Below are 17,689 nucleotides of genomic sequence, written 5' to 3'. Positions count from 1 at the left end.
ATATCGTATGGCAGCTACGATGATAATCTATGCCGTGGGAAGTCAATTAAATTTCCATTACGAAAAGATCCTGGTCCGACCGGGATTCGAATCCAGACACCTTCAGCATGGCTTTGCATGCTTTGCTTTGTAGCCACGGACTCTAACCACTCGGGTAAAGAAGGGCCGTTCACATACAACGGTATATAAGAGATAGAAAAATCTTGTCTTCGACAAAGTTGTTTCAAATTGTCAGTTCTGTCAAGATAAGCAACACATATTAGAGTTTAAAGGTATTTGCTCACCTTAGTGATTTTAGTATTTTTTTTTTTTTTGCAAAAAGTGAAGTGTTAAAGTTCATTTGTAGTTTCTACAACTTTGCCAAAATGTTATGAAAAAAAATAATTGTTCAATCTCACCGCTAGGTGGATCGATCACAAAACTTTTTGCATCAAAAGATGCGCTTTAATATATCAAGAAACTTCTCCGAATAAACCTTATCGCTAATATCAACGGTTTTAGCACTACTCAAAAAGCCCATAAAATCGCTAAAATAAAATACAGTGACATGGAAAGATAGCTCTATTGAGGGTTCTCTATTGGGAGTACATGTCAAGCCCGAAAAACTTTGACGCCGAGTCAACAGTAAAATAGACAAAACTCATGTTATATTCTCACGAATGAGCAGATCCTCAACATGATCTTCATGAAAACAACAAAAGTGGTTCCCACATTCTAAATTTCAAGTGAAACCTAGATTTATTGTTCAACATTCAAGAGCGACACCGAATTCCCCACAGCCGACAGAGCGCACACCAATTCAACCGCACGCCATTCGCGTTCCATTACCGTCATCGTCCGTATAGGCAGTCAGCGAGGCGTGCTCAAGTTGAAGCAAATTTTCGGAATCAACCACCTTCCCACTGTTTTTCACGTTCCCATTCGGCACACCATTGAAGATGACTGGGGCTGGAAACACTTCAGCCAACCAATGATGAAGGATTCAGTCTATAAAAGTGTTTCCCAACCAGTGGTCCGCGGACCCTGAAAAGATATTTCTCCGCGCTAGTTTGTAAGATGAGTCGAAAATTTTCAAGGGTTTTTTATAAAACCTTTGTAAAATCTTGTAGAGTTCCTCGACTGACTTATGGTGAGATTCTAGGTGTCTTTCTTCCATAGTTTTTGTCAGCTTCTACAAAAACTATTACCATTACAAAAAGTCGATGGACTTTTGAAACTTTCATCAGATATGATACGACATGTTTGACGGATTGGATTAGTTTTTGAAAGATTCATCGAAAAAATCTCGATTATCTTACAATAAGACACTCTTAGTAGATTCTCTACATTAAATTTGGCGGGTTTTTGATCACTTTGTTGATACATTCTCGACAAAATTTGAACCAAATACTATATCAAGAGCTCCGGTGGTCTCCCTGCGTGATTTTTTACAATTTTGTCCCAAGGTTTTTAGTTAATTTCAGACGACATACTTGATTTACTGCTGATGAGGTTTTCAAATAGTTGTTGATAAAGTATAGAAAGATTTCTCGTAAATCTATTCTTGGAAACTATTGGTATTTTTTAAGAACTTTTTGAATTTTCGGAATTCGTTTTTTACGAATTCTTTGCGAATTTTTAAGCATATTCACCAAGATGAAGGAGCCTTCCTTAGCCGCTACAAAGCAAAGCCACGCTCAGGTGTCTGGATTCGATTCCCGGTCGGTCCAGGATCTTTTCGTAATGAAAATTTCCTTGACTTTCCTAGGCATAGAGTACCATCCTATTTGCCACACGATATATGAAGGCGATAATGACAACTTTGGCAAAGGAAGCTCTCAGTTAATAACTGTGGAAGTGCTCAAAAGAACACTAAGCTGAGAAGAAAATAATGTTCCGTAGGATACGTAACGAAGAAGACCAAGAAGAAATGTTTTTCTCAAAATTCAAAATGGCTTTAAATATCAATAAATGGATATTGAATAAAATTTCTCCGAAAATAAAATACTTCTTTGAAAAGGTTAGTAACCACTGGTCCATAAGGACCCGCTGGTGAGATGTGAAAATCACTCCACCTAACGAAGAAATTCTATTTTTCATTTCTTGCTTTTCCCTTTACGATTACGAGGTAGTAAAAGTGAAGCTCTGAACGGAGAACCGGAGAAAAAAAAACAGTACACAATCAATACGGCTTCTAGCTGACTGAAAGCTGCCGAACGACTGGTGGATGACTTGTTGGATATTTTGATTATTGATCGACTTCGGGGTCACGAACAGACGCTTTCCAGTTTTATTTTGTTTTCATTGGGTAAATGGAGCTTAAAACCGTAAATCTGGCTACTTTATTTACAATTACGGGGTATACTATGGGTTTTTGATTTGGAAAACTTTGATTGTGTCAAAGGCACGCTGTTAAAATATATACAGGTTCATTTCATATAAATCTGTATAGAGGTTTGTAGATATTTGTTATATTTCGTAAAATTTTATTCAATTTCATTAAAGTACTTCCATTTATCCAATATAACATTACGAGAATCTGTATGAATAGCATAGGAATATGTAGGGTACAGAACCACTTGGGCACTTCCATGATTCACTTTGGCAAGGGGAGTTTTTCTAGACCGAATTACCTGAAACTTTGTAATAAGAAGCACATCAGTACGACGCATATCGTGGCAAAATATAAGCTCTGTTGCTTTCAAAAACCCCACTACCGAAGTGAATCAAAAGTGCCAAGAATATGATCCGGCTCTCAATGTTCTTCATGCACATAAACGATTTTTTAATGCTGAATCATATTAACATAGGGAAGATCCAAATATGATGTCCATCGTCTTTCGGGATTTGTAGACCACCCCTCCCCCCTCTGTCTCGCTTTTCCCAATACCTAATACATGCACTGTCACACTTTCGTAGACTCCCCCTCCCCTAAATGATAGACGTTATTTTTGGATGACCCCTTATGTTACATGAAATGAAAATATAACAGTAAACTACACATTTATAGAGTGAAGATGTATCGAAGCTAAACCTCGAATTTTGAAGAGCACAAATCTAGCGAACCAGACAATCGTTTGTGCTGAAAATGTAACTCACTGGTGATGGCCAATCGATCAAATTTTCAGCACAAACGGTTGTCAGGTTCTCTAGTCTTGTGCTCTTGAAAATTATAGGTTTGGCTTCGATGCATCTTCCCCTTAATGATAACATGCAGTGACGCAACCAAGGGGGGGGGTTGATCCCCAAGCCCCCAGAGCCGAAAAAGAAGTTTACGGAACAAGTTGCAGAATGATGATTTTTACAGCACGAGTCGTACATTGTGTCCATAGTTTGTCAACCCCTTCAGATACATTGGAACTTTGTCAAACATTATTATAGTTGCATCAGCATTTTGTCAAATTTGGCAAAACTTGAGAACATATAAAAAAACAACACAAGACAAACATTTAAGGAACAACACTGAAGAAGAGCAGATGAATAGCATCACGTTAATTTATTGAAATATTTCTTAATTCATTTTACCATGCAAAAAATAAAACATACTTAAATTCTTCAACAAATTTTCAAAAATATCTTCTCAAAAAGTATTAAATAATTTGCAAAACCCCCCCTAGAACCAAATCCTGGTTGCGCTACTGATAACATAATATATGTTTTTTTGAGCAAGAGCATATATGACCGTACAATTCGTAGTTGCTACTCCGTGATTGACCAGAACAATCGAAGTTGCACAGGGAATTAATGAATGGGACTTGGGATTAGCTTACCATTCTTCAATGTGCACAAATCGAGAGCTCAAATATTAAAAGTCAATAACGACGACGGCCACGTCCTTACGGTCATCGGGTAAGGGAAGGAATGTTAGTTAGACAACCGTTGTTACTAGAGAACGAGTATACCTCTGCATCTCCACAGTTCCCAGACAACCAGAAGTCGTATAACAGTTTACGAAAAAAGTCGTTTACTCATACAAATTGCATCATCACACTTGCACTAAATGGTGGATGAAATCGTCTGATCGATGCGTTTCCTCGTATAAAACGCTATTTTATGAATTCATATGTACATTTCATTTCGTCCCGTATACTTGTACAAAGAAAGTCGGATCAATTCGTAGCAGCTGTCAAATAAATTTTGTTATCATATATTGAGTCGCATAAGAGTACGTATTAGTTAGCAGTAAAATCTATACACTCGCATTGCATGATATATTTCATCATATAAAATATGCACGTATATCGCCTCCACTTTAGTACGTAGCCGCTGGTCCCTCCAACACAGTTGTGCCGCGTTCCTGCCATCAAAGTCGCTCTGGCTCTGTGTTTGGAAACGGATTAGAGGTCTTCCAACATCAGTGCCTAGACATCGATCTCAACGTCAACGTAGTGAATCAACAGACGCCACCTGACACATCGGCAAGTAATCCGATCTCCGTTCACTCGAGTCAAGACGGACTTTGCCCTACTCCAGCTGCAGCGTTCCAGTTCCCGTCTGCGGCCGCTTCCGCAAGCACCAGTCTTTCCATATAAATCTACCGTTTACCATAACTCATCCCTCAAATAACTCTCTCCCATATGCAATTTTTTCTTGTGGAAATGCAGAGGGCTCTTCGGCTTCCATAAAGCAAGTGATACGTCAATATCTCTCTCCCATCCCCAAATTGACCTGCCATCAGGCAAAGCCGGCGCCATTGTTGTTTGTTTACGTTATGAGATCACTAGTACTTATTTATTGAGCATACTAGTAATTCCGAGTGTTGGTTTTCCAGAAATCATGATTTATGGTCATTAGACTGATGCAAATTTTGAAGTTTTCGCTCCCCTATGCTTAAACGATGTCAATCATGATGAAAACGATCCTCCCAAAATTTAAGGAGATTCGGAAGAAATTTGGCTGTGCACACGCTGTTTGAAGTTTATATGGAAATTACAATGGAAAATGCAAACCTTTTGTGTTCAGTCCTCTAACTGCTCGTCATAATAATCTATGGAAAAGTGAACACACTCATCTCATGTGAAAACTTCCCAGCTACAACTTTGCCGAAGACCACATTTCGATTGGACTTAAGGATAATTTGTTATTATTGATAACAAAGTCTGAATCATGCTGAGATGATCATTCAATTACTTTCAGAGCAACACTGCTTTTTTGCTGTAGAACATAGTAGCCTGGATTACTTTGATCTATTCTCCCCGCCTGGAGCACCACTGTTGCCTGCCGAACAGTTGGTGAAGCATGGTACATGCAATTCAACTTTATAATGATGAATAACAATTTATCCTGACGTTCAATCAAAAAGTGGTCTTCGGCAAAGTTGTAGCTGGGAAGATTTCACATTAGAAGAATTTGTTCACTTTTCCATAAAATTTTATGACGAAGAGATAGAGGGTTGAACACTAAATATTGGCGTTTTCCACAGTAATCTCCATATAAACTTCAAATGGCGTGTGCACAGTCAAATTTCTTCCGAATCACTTCAAACTTTGGGAGGATGCTATTTTCTATAAATAATATCGTTTAAGCATAAGGGAGCTAAAATTTCAAAATTTGCATCACTCTAATGGTCATCGTCTATTTTCTTAGCCTCTCTTTAGGCAACTAAAAAAATATTGAATAATATGCAGTCTTAATATAAATATAACAAGGTTTATAAAGCATAGAAAATAAAATCTTGCACAAAATTACATTTTTGAAGTGTCTTCTGAAGATTCGATGATTTGTATTGAACAAAAAGTATATCAAACAAAATAGAATAAAAAACTTATTCTATCGGAAAACATGTTTACTTCACACAGCACGTAAAACGGATTTCAAAAAAATAAATTATTGCTCTAAGAAAGTCCAATTATTAGAATAAGGTCGGTTTTAGAAAGCCACTTTTGAATAATCAACTTTTGAAGCTCTGTCGTATACAGCGGTAATTATATAGAGTACCATTTTTAGGTTACGTTACATCATAAATATGCAAAGAAACTTTTCCAATCAAAAAACTATTTTTTATTCGTTACAATCGTTCGATATTACCATTACCGTGAAGAAAGAAATAAAAATCAAAAAACGAGGTCCTTAAAAATCTACTTTTTTCGATTTTTTTGTTTGCTCTACCCAAGTAACCAGTAAGCACGATAATGCGGCACGGTAACAGCATTATATGCGCATATAGGGTAATCATTTGTTGCATGTCAGTTTTATATACGCATATAATGCTATTATAATGCCAGAAAATGCGAAATAGCGTGCCATTATAGCGCCAAGATATAACCGTGCTTCTCTGCACCACTAATGCTGATATAAGACCACGTGAGAAACATCAGTTGTTTTCGCCAGGTTTTTAGGGCGAATATTTTGTGCTTTCGCGTACGCAAACAGAGAGCTTTCACGTATGCGGCCAAGCAACTGGTACATGAGGTAAATAAATAAATGAATGAAAACAGAAACCTCTAATAGTATGCAAAAAAATGTAATAAAATGATACAGATAGTACTTCTCCGTATCAGACATATTCGTTTTGGTAGTTTTCATCCTTTTGAGGACTTGCAATTGCCACATTTTGATGCTCGTTTTATGATGATAAAATTCCTCATTTTGCGTCTCGAACTTGCGACACCCGTATTGTTGAGTTGTTGTCCTGCTCCTTTGCTCCTACGGCCACATAAGATGAATAGTATTGGAAAGAAAAGTGACCAATTTAAACCATCACTTTTCCTCGTCATAAAACCTGCAATTGTAGTAGTGAGAAGATTTATGTTTGACTCCCTCTTACCACTTTATGCAAACACAAAGCACGTAGTATATCTGTCAAAACACTAGATGGCATTTAAACATGCCCTGTATTCGAATATAAAGCCAATAAAGTGCTTATTTAATGCCTGTATGCATCAGGCTTAGAAGCATTAATGATGCTGTAATAGGGTTTCTATGCATCGGAACCCAAGTAACAATTTCAATGCTCTTTGATCTTAGATGTTATTTATTGAGGTTTTATTAGAGATGCATTAAATCCCAATAGATTCAATATTAGATTTAAAAGTGCTAAACGATCTTTTCAGTAAAAACCACTTTAAATTGCTTTGTAGATGCCTATAAGTGCCTTCGTTAAAACTTGTTTGATAGCTAAATTTGTTGATATTAAATTGTATGTTGAAGGAGCTGTATAGTGTCTATTAAAACCTATACTTAAAACCTCAGCTTGTTTGTCTTACAAAGACATCGATAAAACTCCCAAGACTGCTCTAAGTCATGTTAAAGTCTTCTTAAAACTCAAATGTCTGATGCAAGTTATGGCCTGCGTGTGGTTATCAATATCATCAGTGGATAATGATAATCATTTAAAGAATTATGAAACACGAATGTAAAGAATCATAAAACATATTAAATTGGCAAACATTCCGCTCGTAGAATTATCTGATTACCGTGTGTAGCATATTTTTCCCATGCTTGCCTGAACTTCCCGTTCTCGGGGGACAACTTTGCTGCACACAACAGCTGAGCTGCTCGAAAAATGCTCTCATTTTCAGCCACTTATCACTTACCGTTGTCTGCGTCAGTACAACCGATCAACCACGGTCTTTCCCACAACAATTTCTTCCAGTAAAAACATAATTAGATACATAACGGAACGAAAAAACTAAATTAAAGTGTATCACAAAATCAAATCTTCCGCTTTGTTTACCTTTTTGACAGCACTAGCTTTCCTGAGTGCATTAAGTTTAAGCCAAGGCTCCCAAAAAACCTATTTGTCTTACTGCAGAAAAAATAATCTGATTTAAGTATATAATAGCCAGAGGAGGATTTTGTGCAAGGATTCTTAAGATCAAAACCTCTCATGAATGATTATATTGTACAGAACAATCACCAATTGATCTTAAACCATCCCAGACAAGACCAGCAAGATTTAACTGGATGGAATCCATTTTTATTGACGCCGTTTCGGGTTCATAATTACAATATGCGTGGGATTACATTCTAAAAATGTAATGGAATAAAATATTAGATAGATAATTAATATGTTGTAATTGTGGCGCGTTGTTGTTAATCAATTTTTTTTTTGCCATTCCACCAGTAAATTTTCTTTGGCATGAGTTTCACGCGATTGCAAGAAAATTTACAGAAATGATTATTTTAATTTATTGTTATGAGTCGGCAGACATCATGATGGTTTAAATATTATAAAAAAAAGTTTTGATTAATAAACAACTTGTAGACCGATGATTGTTCGATTGTCAGCTCTTAACATCGGTTTTATTCCGTGTTTTAAAATATCGCAAAATATATAATACCGCTAGTTGAGCTCAACAAGACTATACAATAGCTCTTATGTATGTTTTAACGTACACTACAAGGGTAGATGTATTCATACTATATAAAACTAAGAAGTTTAAAAACGGTTTTAAGTGCTGTTATACTTAAGCTTACACAGCATTTTAAACACTGAAAGTTGACATGTAGGCATAGCACCAGTGGATTGTTTAGTACCGACATTTCTAACTGTATTGTTTACACCTTCAAAAGGTGTTAATATTGCTATGCAAAATTGACCCTTATAAAAATGAAATAGTTCAATATTATCATTAGGCATCTATAAACTTGAGAACATGGAATGTCAGTGGTGCCAACCAAACCTTCGGTATCCTTGGGAGGAAATGTTTCTTGTTACCGACCTGGTCAAATTCGCCTCAGTGATCAATTTGCCCCCGGATTACGGTACTTCAACAATTTTGCTCTAAATACAGTATTGGACAAAACATGTTGTCGACGATACCCCTCATAATTACAGAGAGACGGTGAAACAGGCTCCATCCCATTACCCCGAACGCCATTACCCCGAACGCCACTACCCCGAACGCCACTACCCCAAATGGGTCACTACCCCGAACGCCATTACCCCGAATGGGTCATTTCCCCGAACGCCACTACCCCGAATGAGCCATTACCCCGAATAGTATGAGATACAGTACAGTATCTTGTTTTGCGTACAAAAATGCGTCTCTAATGAAGGCTGGTAATTAATGGCACGTAAAATTCGTCGGTAAAATGTTCATCATATATTTATTCTTTCGAAATATCTTGATGGCAACTATATTCTTCTCATTCTTTCTGAGACAGTGCCTGTTTATCAACTCAGTGGGCACCTTCGCAATTCAAGGGTTCATTCACACAAATTTCATTTCGCCAACAATTGCCATTTTTAACACCTACTCACCCCCTCGTACTATTTTTTGTATGGAAATTCTACATATTGTGAATGGGCTGTAACATTTCGAGGACAACCACCCACACACTTTTTTGCTCCCTTCAGCCTTACGAAATTTGTGAATGGGCTTTAATAAAATAAGCCTTTTATTGACTGAAAGGAATTCGAATCCATAACCCTCAATATGGTATTGCTTAACAGATGCGTAATCACCGGTATTTGGACTTGTTGGTGGTGTTCATATTTCAATTTTGTTTTTGAACAAATATTTTTCTTTCTTATGAATATAGGTTGTGTCATAGCATCACGTTGTTACAGTGATCATTCTCGTCATAGCTGCAAACATTTCACCAGAAATTTGCCCTTCTTTTTTAAATAGGCTGTTCTTTCACGTTTTTGTTTGATAAGCTAGTCACTAATATTTCCATATAGAACAGCTTTTCATAAAGGAATATATCTTGAAGGCATTCACTAAAGTAATTCCTGCTATAATTCTACTCAAAAATTTTCCCTTTCTTTTATATTCTTGTATTAAAAAAGACAGATCTCTTATGGATTTACCCACCACTTTTCTGCCATCATTTCTTCATTATCTTGAATTAAAAAAATATTTTTTTTGTGGTTATCACAGAAATTCAAATTAATGATCCCACAAATCAACAAAAGTTCTTACTGTAGCGTCAATCAGAGGCCACCGATTTTTCTAACATGTACAAGTATACAAGTGCGATAGCGGAACGGTCGTCTATTAGGTTGGTTTTTAGGCGGGTTCCATAGAACAACTTTTGCAGCGACTATCTCAGGGTGAACTTCCATTACCATCGTTTACGGAACAAAATCTTTAAGACGATCTTAATCTTAATGCCCGACACCTATAAAATGAATAAAGGAAGTGACTACCGACGTCCAATAAGAGATTTTACTACATCCTAATTTTGTACATATTAAAGCTATTCTTCTCATAATAAATTCACCATTCTTTTCGAAATGGGCTGTTCTTCAGAGCATTGCAATGTGGCTGTGTGAATCTTCCCAAAATTAGAGGACAAAACTAAGTGTGTACAAATTATTTGCTGAACAACTAGCTGCTTTTTTATCTTCTAATATTTGGAAAATACATTTTTGAGCCAAACTCGTGAAATACTCAAAAGGAATCGGACAATAATCTCCCCACTCTCTAACTAGAATATGTCTCAAAATGTTATCCATTCGGGGTAATGGCGTTCGGGGTAGTGACCCATTCGGGGTAGTGGCGTTCGGGGTAGTGGCATTCGGGGTAGTAGCGTTCGGGGTAGTGTCATAGAATCGGTGAAACAACTATCCGTTCCCGTCTGTGTAAGGGAGATCAGATGTCATATCGCAAATTGAATGTATTTGACACCGAAGAAGCATTAGTCAGCAATGTTGATCATAGACCATGAATTCGTTGCTCTATAAAACGAGTTTGAAATTAGTCAGTTTGAATTGCTTTATCTAATGAATTGTTTAATTATAGCCTGGTTATTGAAGTAAAGTTGTTGGTCGAACGGCACTTACTCATTTGACGAAAAAGTGCATTAAAAGTACGTGGAAATTGAACATGCATGCATATACTTACCAGCGTTGTCCTCCTTACCTGAAATAGGAATAGAATAATTAATACTTATCTTACATAAAGCTGTAGATTTCGAGATTGCGTGGTAGTTCAAATCGGAGTGATTGAGATCCTGTAAAAACCAGAAATACACTGGCAATGTGAGGTAATCTTCAATATTTGCCAATGAATTACATCTAATTACTTTAAAATGAATTACAGCTTACTAGCTGCTTAGTCACGCATCTAACAGGACGGCGTTTAACTCTACTAACGGGAACACATATGTAACTTCTTCGATTTACCATACAAAATGATCAATTTTAGAGCGTTAGATCGGAGGTATTTATAGACCGATTTGAACGAAATTTTCACAGTTCTTGAGACAGCACTTGATTTTCAACACATATTTTCGAGTGATTAAAAGTAATAACGGTTTGACTAAAATCAACTTTTTGACGACATTTTACAATTTAAGGACTATCTTCGTGGTATATTCAGCAAAGTTGTAGATTTCGACGTGTTGAACAGGTTTGCTAAAGAGAGTATTTGTGTACGGCTTTTAGATTTTTATAAAAAAGAGTTTTGAATTTTTCATAAAAAATCTCTCTAATAAAATTGTTATTTTCTGAAAACTCGTAATTGAAAAAACTTACTAAAAAATATATGTTAGAATTCTAGTTATGTCTGATGTGCTGTGAAAATTTTATTAAAAGCAGTCCATAAATAAAAGAGATCCAGCTTACGAAAGCTGATAATTTTGTATGTAAAATCGAAAAAGTGGCAAATGTTCTGTCCAATACTGTACTACTTATTGTTTATCAGGGTTCTATCAAAAATCTTTTCTCGGGTTAAACACATCGCCTTCCGGAACATATTAGTGAGGTTGAGCTTGAGCTTGAGCTTGACCTTTGTTCGAGTGCTGCGTTACATTGAAGGACCCCTCGGTCCAAGAATCCTTATCGAGGAAGAAATGCTACATCCGAGGACGAGAACATCGAGTGATCAATCATTCAACCGATAGACCCGTGCGAATTACGTCGGCAAATGGCTCAGACGGAGCCGAGATCCCAGTTCAGAATCGAATCCCCAATATATGTGTAATTGTTAGTTAGGTTAATAAATGTAGTGTCATCAATAAATCTTGTGTTAATGTAAAATAATGTGTGATGAAACCTCTTCAAGAATCGGTCAGCTGGCCGCCCAATAATCGCTGGAAGACCAATTCAGTCACCCAAGGAATTGCTTATTGTAGCCTCCAAAATACAGTCCACTCGGAAGGAAGGTAAGTACCAGCTCCCAAACAACCTTGATTGACCGCCCGTGGTTGCTACTCCAATATCGCCAGATCAGCTGCACATACACAAGGAACCAACCAGATAATTGCTTAGGACTAACAGACACCCTCAGTATATAAGTGCTGGTGATCTTCTATTTTAAGGCGACAATGGTGCCTGCCACGTCAGAATGCTGACCAATGAGGGAAAGGGGAAGGAATTGGTGATGCATCAAACTGGCTCCCAAAGTAGACCGTATATACCACTACGTCTACGCCAGTTAATGCGGGAAGGGGTGGTAATTTTTATGGCAGAGGGGCTTGCTGTTTGATTAGCAGACTGCCTAGCTATCAGGCATAAGGAAAGGCGTGCTATAATGATAGAAGAATGGAAGCGTAGGGAAACGTTTTTTTTTTGTTCGTCTCGGGTTCTAGCAAATTCTATGAACTGTGATGTATTATGAGTGGAAGACAGAAGAAGTGAAATATACAACTACAAAGTACGAGGAAAGGGATGGGCCTGGGATTGAACCCATGGCCTTCTGCTTATGAAGCAGAAGCTGTAGCCATTGAACTACCAATCCCGTCTATCGTCTTCCGGAACACATTAGTGTACCAAAAGTATAAATGTCTACATTTACCATTCAATAGTCGAGCAGTTCAACTCGAATGAGGAACAACAATTGAAGAGTGGTAATTTCTCTGATGTATTTTCCCTAATTGTCTGATGGTAAGCCCCCTGTTCGCCGCAAATGGATACCGTACACCTATTCTTGTCAGCATTTGGATTGAGAGCCTTATGCGTTTGCAACAGGCACAGATACGAGAAACCCCCCAACTAGATTGATTAGAAATGGGAAGGGTGTGTTTGTGTATTTTGCTGACCTGATTCCTTGGAAAGGTTGTTTTTACTTTCGTTCTCCGACATATTGGTCGGGTGATGACTTGATTGATGGGGGTTGGTGTATTTCTTTCTCTGGTAGGTAAACAAGATTGATTGACCAATTGCAGAATATTTACTGCAATAATACATTTACTTCGAAATCGAATAGATTCTGGTGAAATAAGCTTAACATCAAACAAAATTTAACTTCTCTTAAAGAAACCAATCTGTACCTATTGATTGATTGATTGCTTATTCAGAAGCTTAAAAATCTGTTGTCAAGTAACAACCCCAAGAATCTACGCGACGAAACAGTCAATTAGGAAGAAAGTCATTCTAAACCTAAGAACACTGAAAGCACCTTCCAGTTCCGAGGTAAATTAATCAAAACATCAGCCAGTCTGTCGGTAATTTATCATGCTCGACAAGAGTAACGTAGTGTCGTGTAATCGTTGTTGCCTTGGCCGACGACAGGAGGGGGGATGATTGACTGAATGGATAAATTTACTTTCCTGACAAGGAGACAATTTCGGTGATAGGTTTGTCATCGCGCTCAGATTACGCCGCACGGAAATTTACGGATCTATTATCTTAGACATGGAACCATATTGTAGCAATATCAATCACATCCCGTATTCTCTCTCTTCCCGATTTCAGGAAACGTATTCGTAATAGCGGCCATTCTGCTGGAACGAAACCTCCAAAGCGTGGCCAACCACCTGATATTGTCGCTGGCGGTGGCAGATCTTCTGGTGGCATGTCTCGTAATGCCTCTGGGAGCTGTGTACGAGGTGTCGAAGGAGTGGCGGCTTGGTGCGGATCTTTGCGACATGTGGACTTCGAGCGATGTCCTCTGCTGTACGGCTTCCATTCTGCATTTGGTGGCGATAGCTCTCGACAGGTGAGTTTATGAAATGATTAACTGTGCCCATTTTAAATTTATTATTCAACATCTGTTCAGTTCTCAAGACAAAATCAATTATGCTAAACTATACGAAATTCATCAGTATAATTTTAAACATAACATAGCTTTATTTGACATTTGTTCCAAGGTTTCAATATTGGATATAAATTGGTACAAAAAAATACGCAGCAGGATAGTAGGATCTCATTCCGAAAAAAATATATTTTTTTCCTTTGCGGCTTATTTATTTTTTTCCGCTCACACCCTAGAGAAATAATAAGTTGTAATGAGAAATATGCCCCAATGATTCCATGTATTGAAAGCTGCGCCTCTATGATTCAGGCATTATTTAAAGCTCAAAAGTCACCGAATGACAAATGGCGCCCAATGATTCAGAAATTATAGCATAACTTTCTTGAAAGATAAACATCGTCTGATGCACATTGTACCCCTATATTTCAGGAAAATGGTTGGAAAATTCGTTCCGCTCACCTCTGAACAGTATAAAATCATAAAATAAAAATTGTGCCCTTGTGATTGAAGAAAAATGAACAAAGGGCCAACATACTTGAAGAGTAATGTCCCCAGTACTGATAGTGTGTAACGCATTGCACCCCATACTTTCTCATTGTTTCGGGTGATTGGGCAGTTTTCCGCCCTAGGGGGATGGATTAAAACTATTGTATGGAAATTGTGCCTCTGTCAACTATGAAAAGTTGATTTGAATAAGTTACACTAAACACCAATGCAAATAGCGCCCTTTTGATTTTCAGTCAATATTCAAGTTGAGTCAAATCATGTAATAAATTTAGCGCTCATTCGATCAAGGTTTACGAAAAATGTTCCTCCTAGAACCTTGAAGATCATGTAATGAAAATTGCGCCCTTACGGTTAAAAAATTATAACATTTTTTTCATCCACAACTCAATGGGGTGCTTTTAAAAGATGAAATCTGCGCCCTTAAGGTTAAGTGATTATTTTTTCATTCATTGACTGCTCAAACGTAACTAACATTCTAGGAAAATTGCGCTGATATAATCCAGGAATTTTAGAAAATTTTCGTCCGTTTCCTTAATGAGCAATATCATATAATGAAAATAGCGCTTCTATGGTTTAAAAACAATGACATTCCTTCATGGCACTTCCTATTATTGAGTTCTTCCAAAATATGAAAATTATGGAGTAATATCATATCATAAAATTTGCGCTCCTTTGATTCAGGGTCAGTGATAAACTCTAATCCCTGATGAAAAGGGCACCCCTATGATAGAATAAAAATAAATAAGATTGTTCACCCACCACCATAATTAGAATCAATCATGTTATGGCAAATGCGCCCTTTTGGTTCAGTAACTATCAATAAAAAATGTTTAATTACTCAAAAGTTTACTATTACGTAATGATAATTGCGCCCCTTTGATCTCAAAAAACATTCAACAGATCACTGGAATCTAATTGAAATTGCGCCCCTTTTATCCAGGAGTTATGACGATTTTTTCTCCCATCTCTGCTTTGTAAAATATCATCTATTTGAAACTGCGCTCCTGTGCTTCGGAATTATAACATTTTTTATTTACCACTTCTTCTATCATATATAATATTGCGCTAATTATACACCAACAATATGAAAAAATCCTTCTTTCTTTCATTAAACACTAACATGACATAAATGCGTCCCAATAATCCATGATGTGCGACAATTTTTTCCGCTCATCTCTGTTCATTGAGTAAAATATCTAATGAAAATTACGCCCATTTGATTCAGGAATATTAAACCTTTTCCGCCAGCATCCCCTTTTAAATTTTATCACATAACAGAAATTACGCCCTATGATTCTTGAATTCGGTGCTTTTTTCTATCCACTACTCAAACTTCTTCGCCAACCTCCCCAATGAACAATATCAAGTCATGAAAATTGCGCCCCATAGTTCAGGAATCGGTTCAATTTTTTCGATCACTTTTCATAAGGGTTTAACCATGTGATGAGAATTGCACCCGCACTGTTAAGTTATTGTGTCAATCTTAGCGCTCACCTATTATCATTGAATAGGTACCCCCGTGATTCTATAATTAGGCTACCATTATCGAACTGAAATAGCGCCCTGGAATTATGACAATGTTTCCCTTCAGTTCTTAGTTATATAATTCATGCGAGAAAAATTGCGCCCCCGGGGGGTCTGGATTTCTGGCAATATATTTTACTCTCTTCCCAGAAATGTACTCTCTTATAATGAACATTGTGCTCCGTTCACTACAAAACATAATACTGTCATGAAATGAGATGATTCAGGATTTTTTTTTTCCGTCCGTGTTCTATATTAATGATTGTTCATTTTATTCCGCAAACTTTGGTGCCCCTACGATTCATGAGTTGAAAAAAGTGTTTTTCGTTCACCTCTTCATTGAATAATTTCATGTTACTAAGATTGCGCCCAAATAATCCAGCAATTATGGTGATATTTTTGCCCACTCCCTTGTCCATTAATACCATCAAATGAAAATTACGCTCCGATGATTCAGAAATTCAGACAGTTTTCCAGGTCACCTTCCCTTATTGAAAATAACGAAGGATGGCAGTTTTCCGCCCACCTTAAGGAGTAATATTATATCGTGAAATTTTTGCCCGTTTGATTCAGAGATAATGGCAAATTTTATCATACAGTGCTCCAATTATAATAAATGTATTTTTTTCCTTCACGACCTCCATTGAATTATATCATGGTATGAAAATTGCACCCCTAATTAAGTAATTATGACATTTTTTAAGAAAAATATAAAAACATCTATCACTAATAAAAACTGCGTTCCTATGATCACAGCCACTAGTCAATAGGTCACTGTAACCCAATGAGAGTTGCGCCCCTCATATCCAGGAATAAATATAATTTTTCCGTCCAATTAATTTAATAATAATTGCACCCCAATGCTTCAGGACCTATAGTATTTTTTTTAATTCACTACACAAAAATGTTCTTCTCCTTCTTCTTGGCATTACCGTCCTCACTGGGACAGAGCCTGTTTCTCAGCTTAGTGTTCTTATGAGCACTTCCACAGTTATTAACTGAGAGCTTTCTTTGCCGAAGTTGCCATTTTCGCATTCGTATATCGTGTGGCAGGTACGATTATACTCTATGCCCAGGGAAGTGAAGGAAATTTCCATAACGAAAAGATCCTGGACCGACCGGGAATCGAAACCAGTTACCTTCAGCATGGTTTTGCTTTGTAGCCACAAACTCTAACCACTCGGCTAAGGAAGGCCCCCAAAAATGTTCTTCTGCCATATAAATTTCGCCCAATTTCTTAAGAATTAAATTTTTCTGGCTCCTTTCATGAATTGCTTATATGTTAAATGTGGTGCACCTGTCATTCATGAATTGTGACAATTTTTCTGCTCATCTCCACTCATTGAGTAAAATTTGCGCCCCTTTGATAAACGATTTATAACTTTTTTTTTCGCGCGCTTCACCGCACGTTTTATGATTGAATTTTATTCATTTAATGGAAATTGCGCCCTTATGAGACTAGAATTCTGACACCATTTTCATTCAACTATTCAAAAGCCTTCGCTCACCTCCTCATTGAATAATATCATGCATTAAAAATTGCGCCCCATAGGGCACCGCAGTTCAGACTTCTCATAAGGGTTCTAAAATGTTATGCAAGTTGCAGCCGTATTATTCAGGAATTGTGACAATTTTCCGTCCATCTTCCTTTATTGAATAGTAACGCGTAATAAAAATTGAGCCCGTGTGATTCGGTGTGAATTATCTTCTCGAAAGGGTTTTACTATTCAATGAAAATAGCGCCTTCAAGATCGAGGAATTATGATATTTTTCTGCATACCTCCTAATTAAATAAGATGTCAGGAGTGCTGACG

The 17,689-nt window shown here is 37.2% G+C and overlaps 1 protein-coding gene across 1 annotated transcript in view; it reads left to right on the top strand.

Moving 5' to 3' along the window:
- Window positions 1-17,689, top strand: part of LOC23687692 (5-hydroxytryptamine receptor) — a 206,583-nt gene that overhangs the window by 72,981 nt on the left and 115,913 nt on the right. The window contains exon 3 of the mRNA XM_021848923.1: window positions 13,565-13,808. Within this exon, the coding sequence (XP_021704615.1) occupies window positions 13,565-13,808 (244 nt within the window). The remainder of the gene's footprint in view (window positions 1-13,564; window positions 13,809-17,689) is intronic.

Source organism: Aedes aegypti, chromosome 3 (assembly GCF_002204515.2).
Source record: "Aedes aegypti strain LVP_AGWG chromosome 3, AaegL5.0 Primary Assembly, whole genome shotgun sequence".
In the NCBI taxonomy this organism is placed as follows: domain Eukaryota; kingdom Metazoa; phylum Arthropoda; class Insecta; order Diptera; family Culicidae; genus Aedes; species Aedes aegypti.
This window is presented reverse-complemented; position numbering and strand designations above follow the sequence as displayed.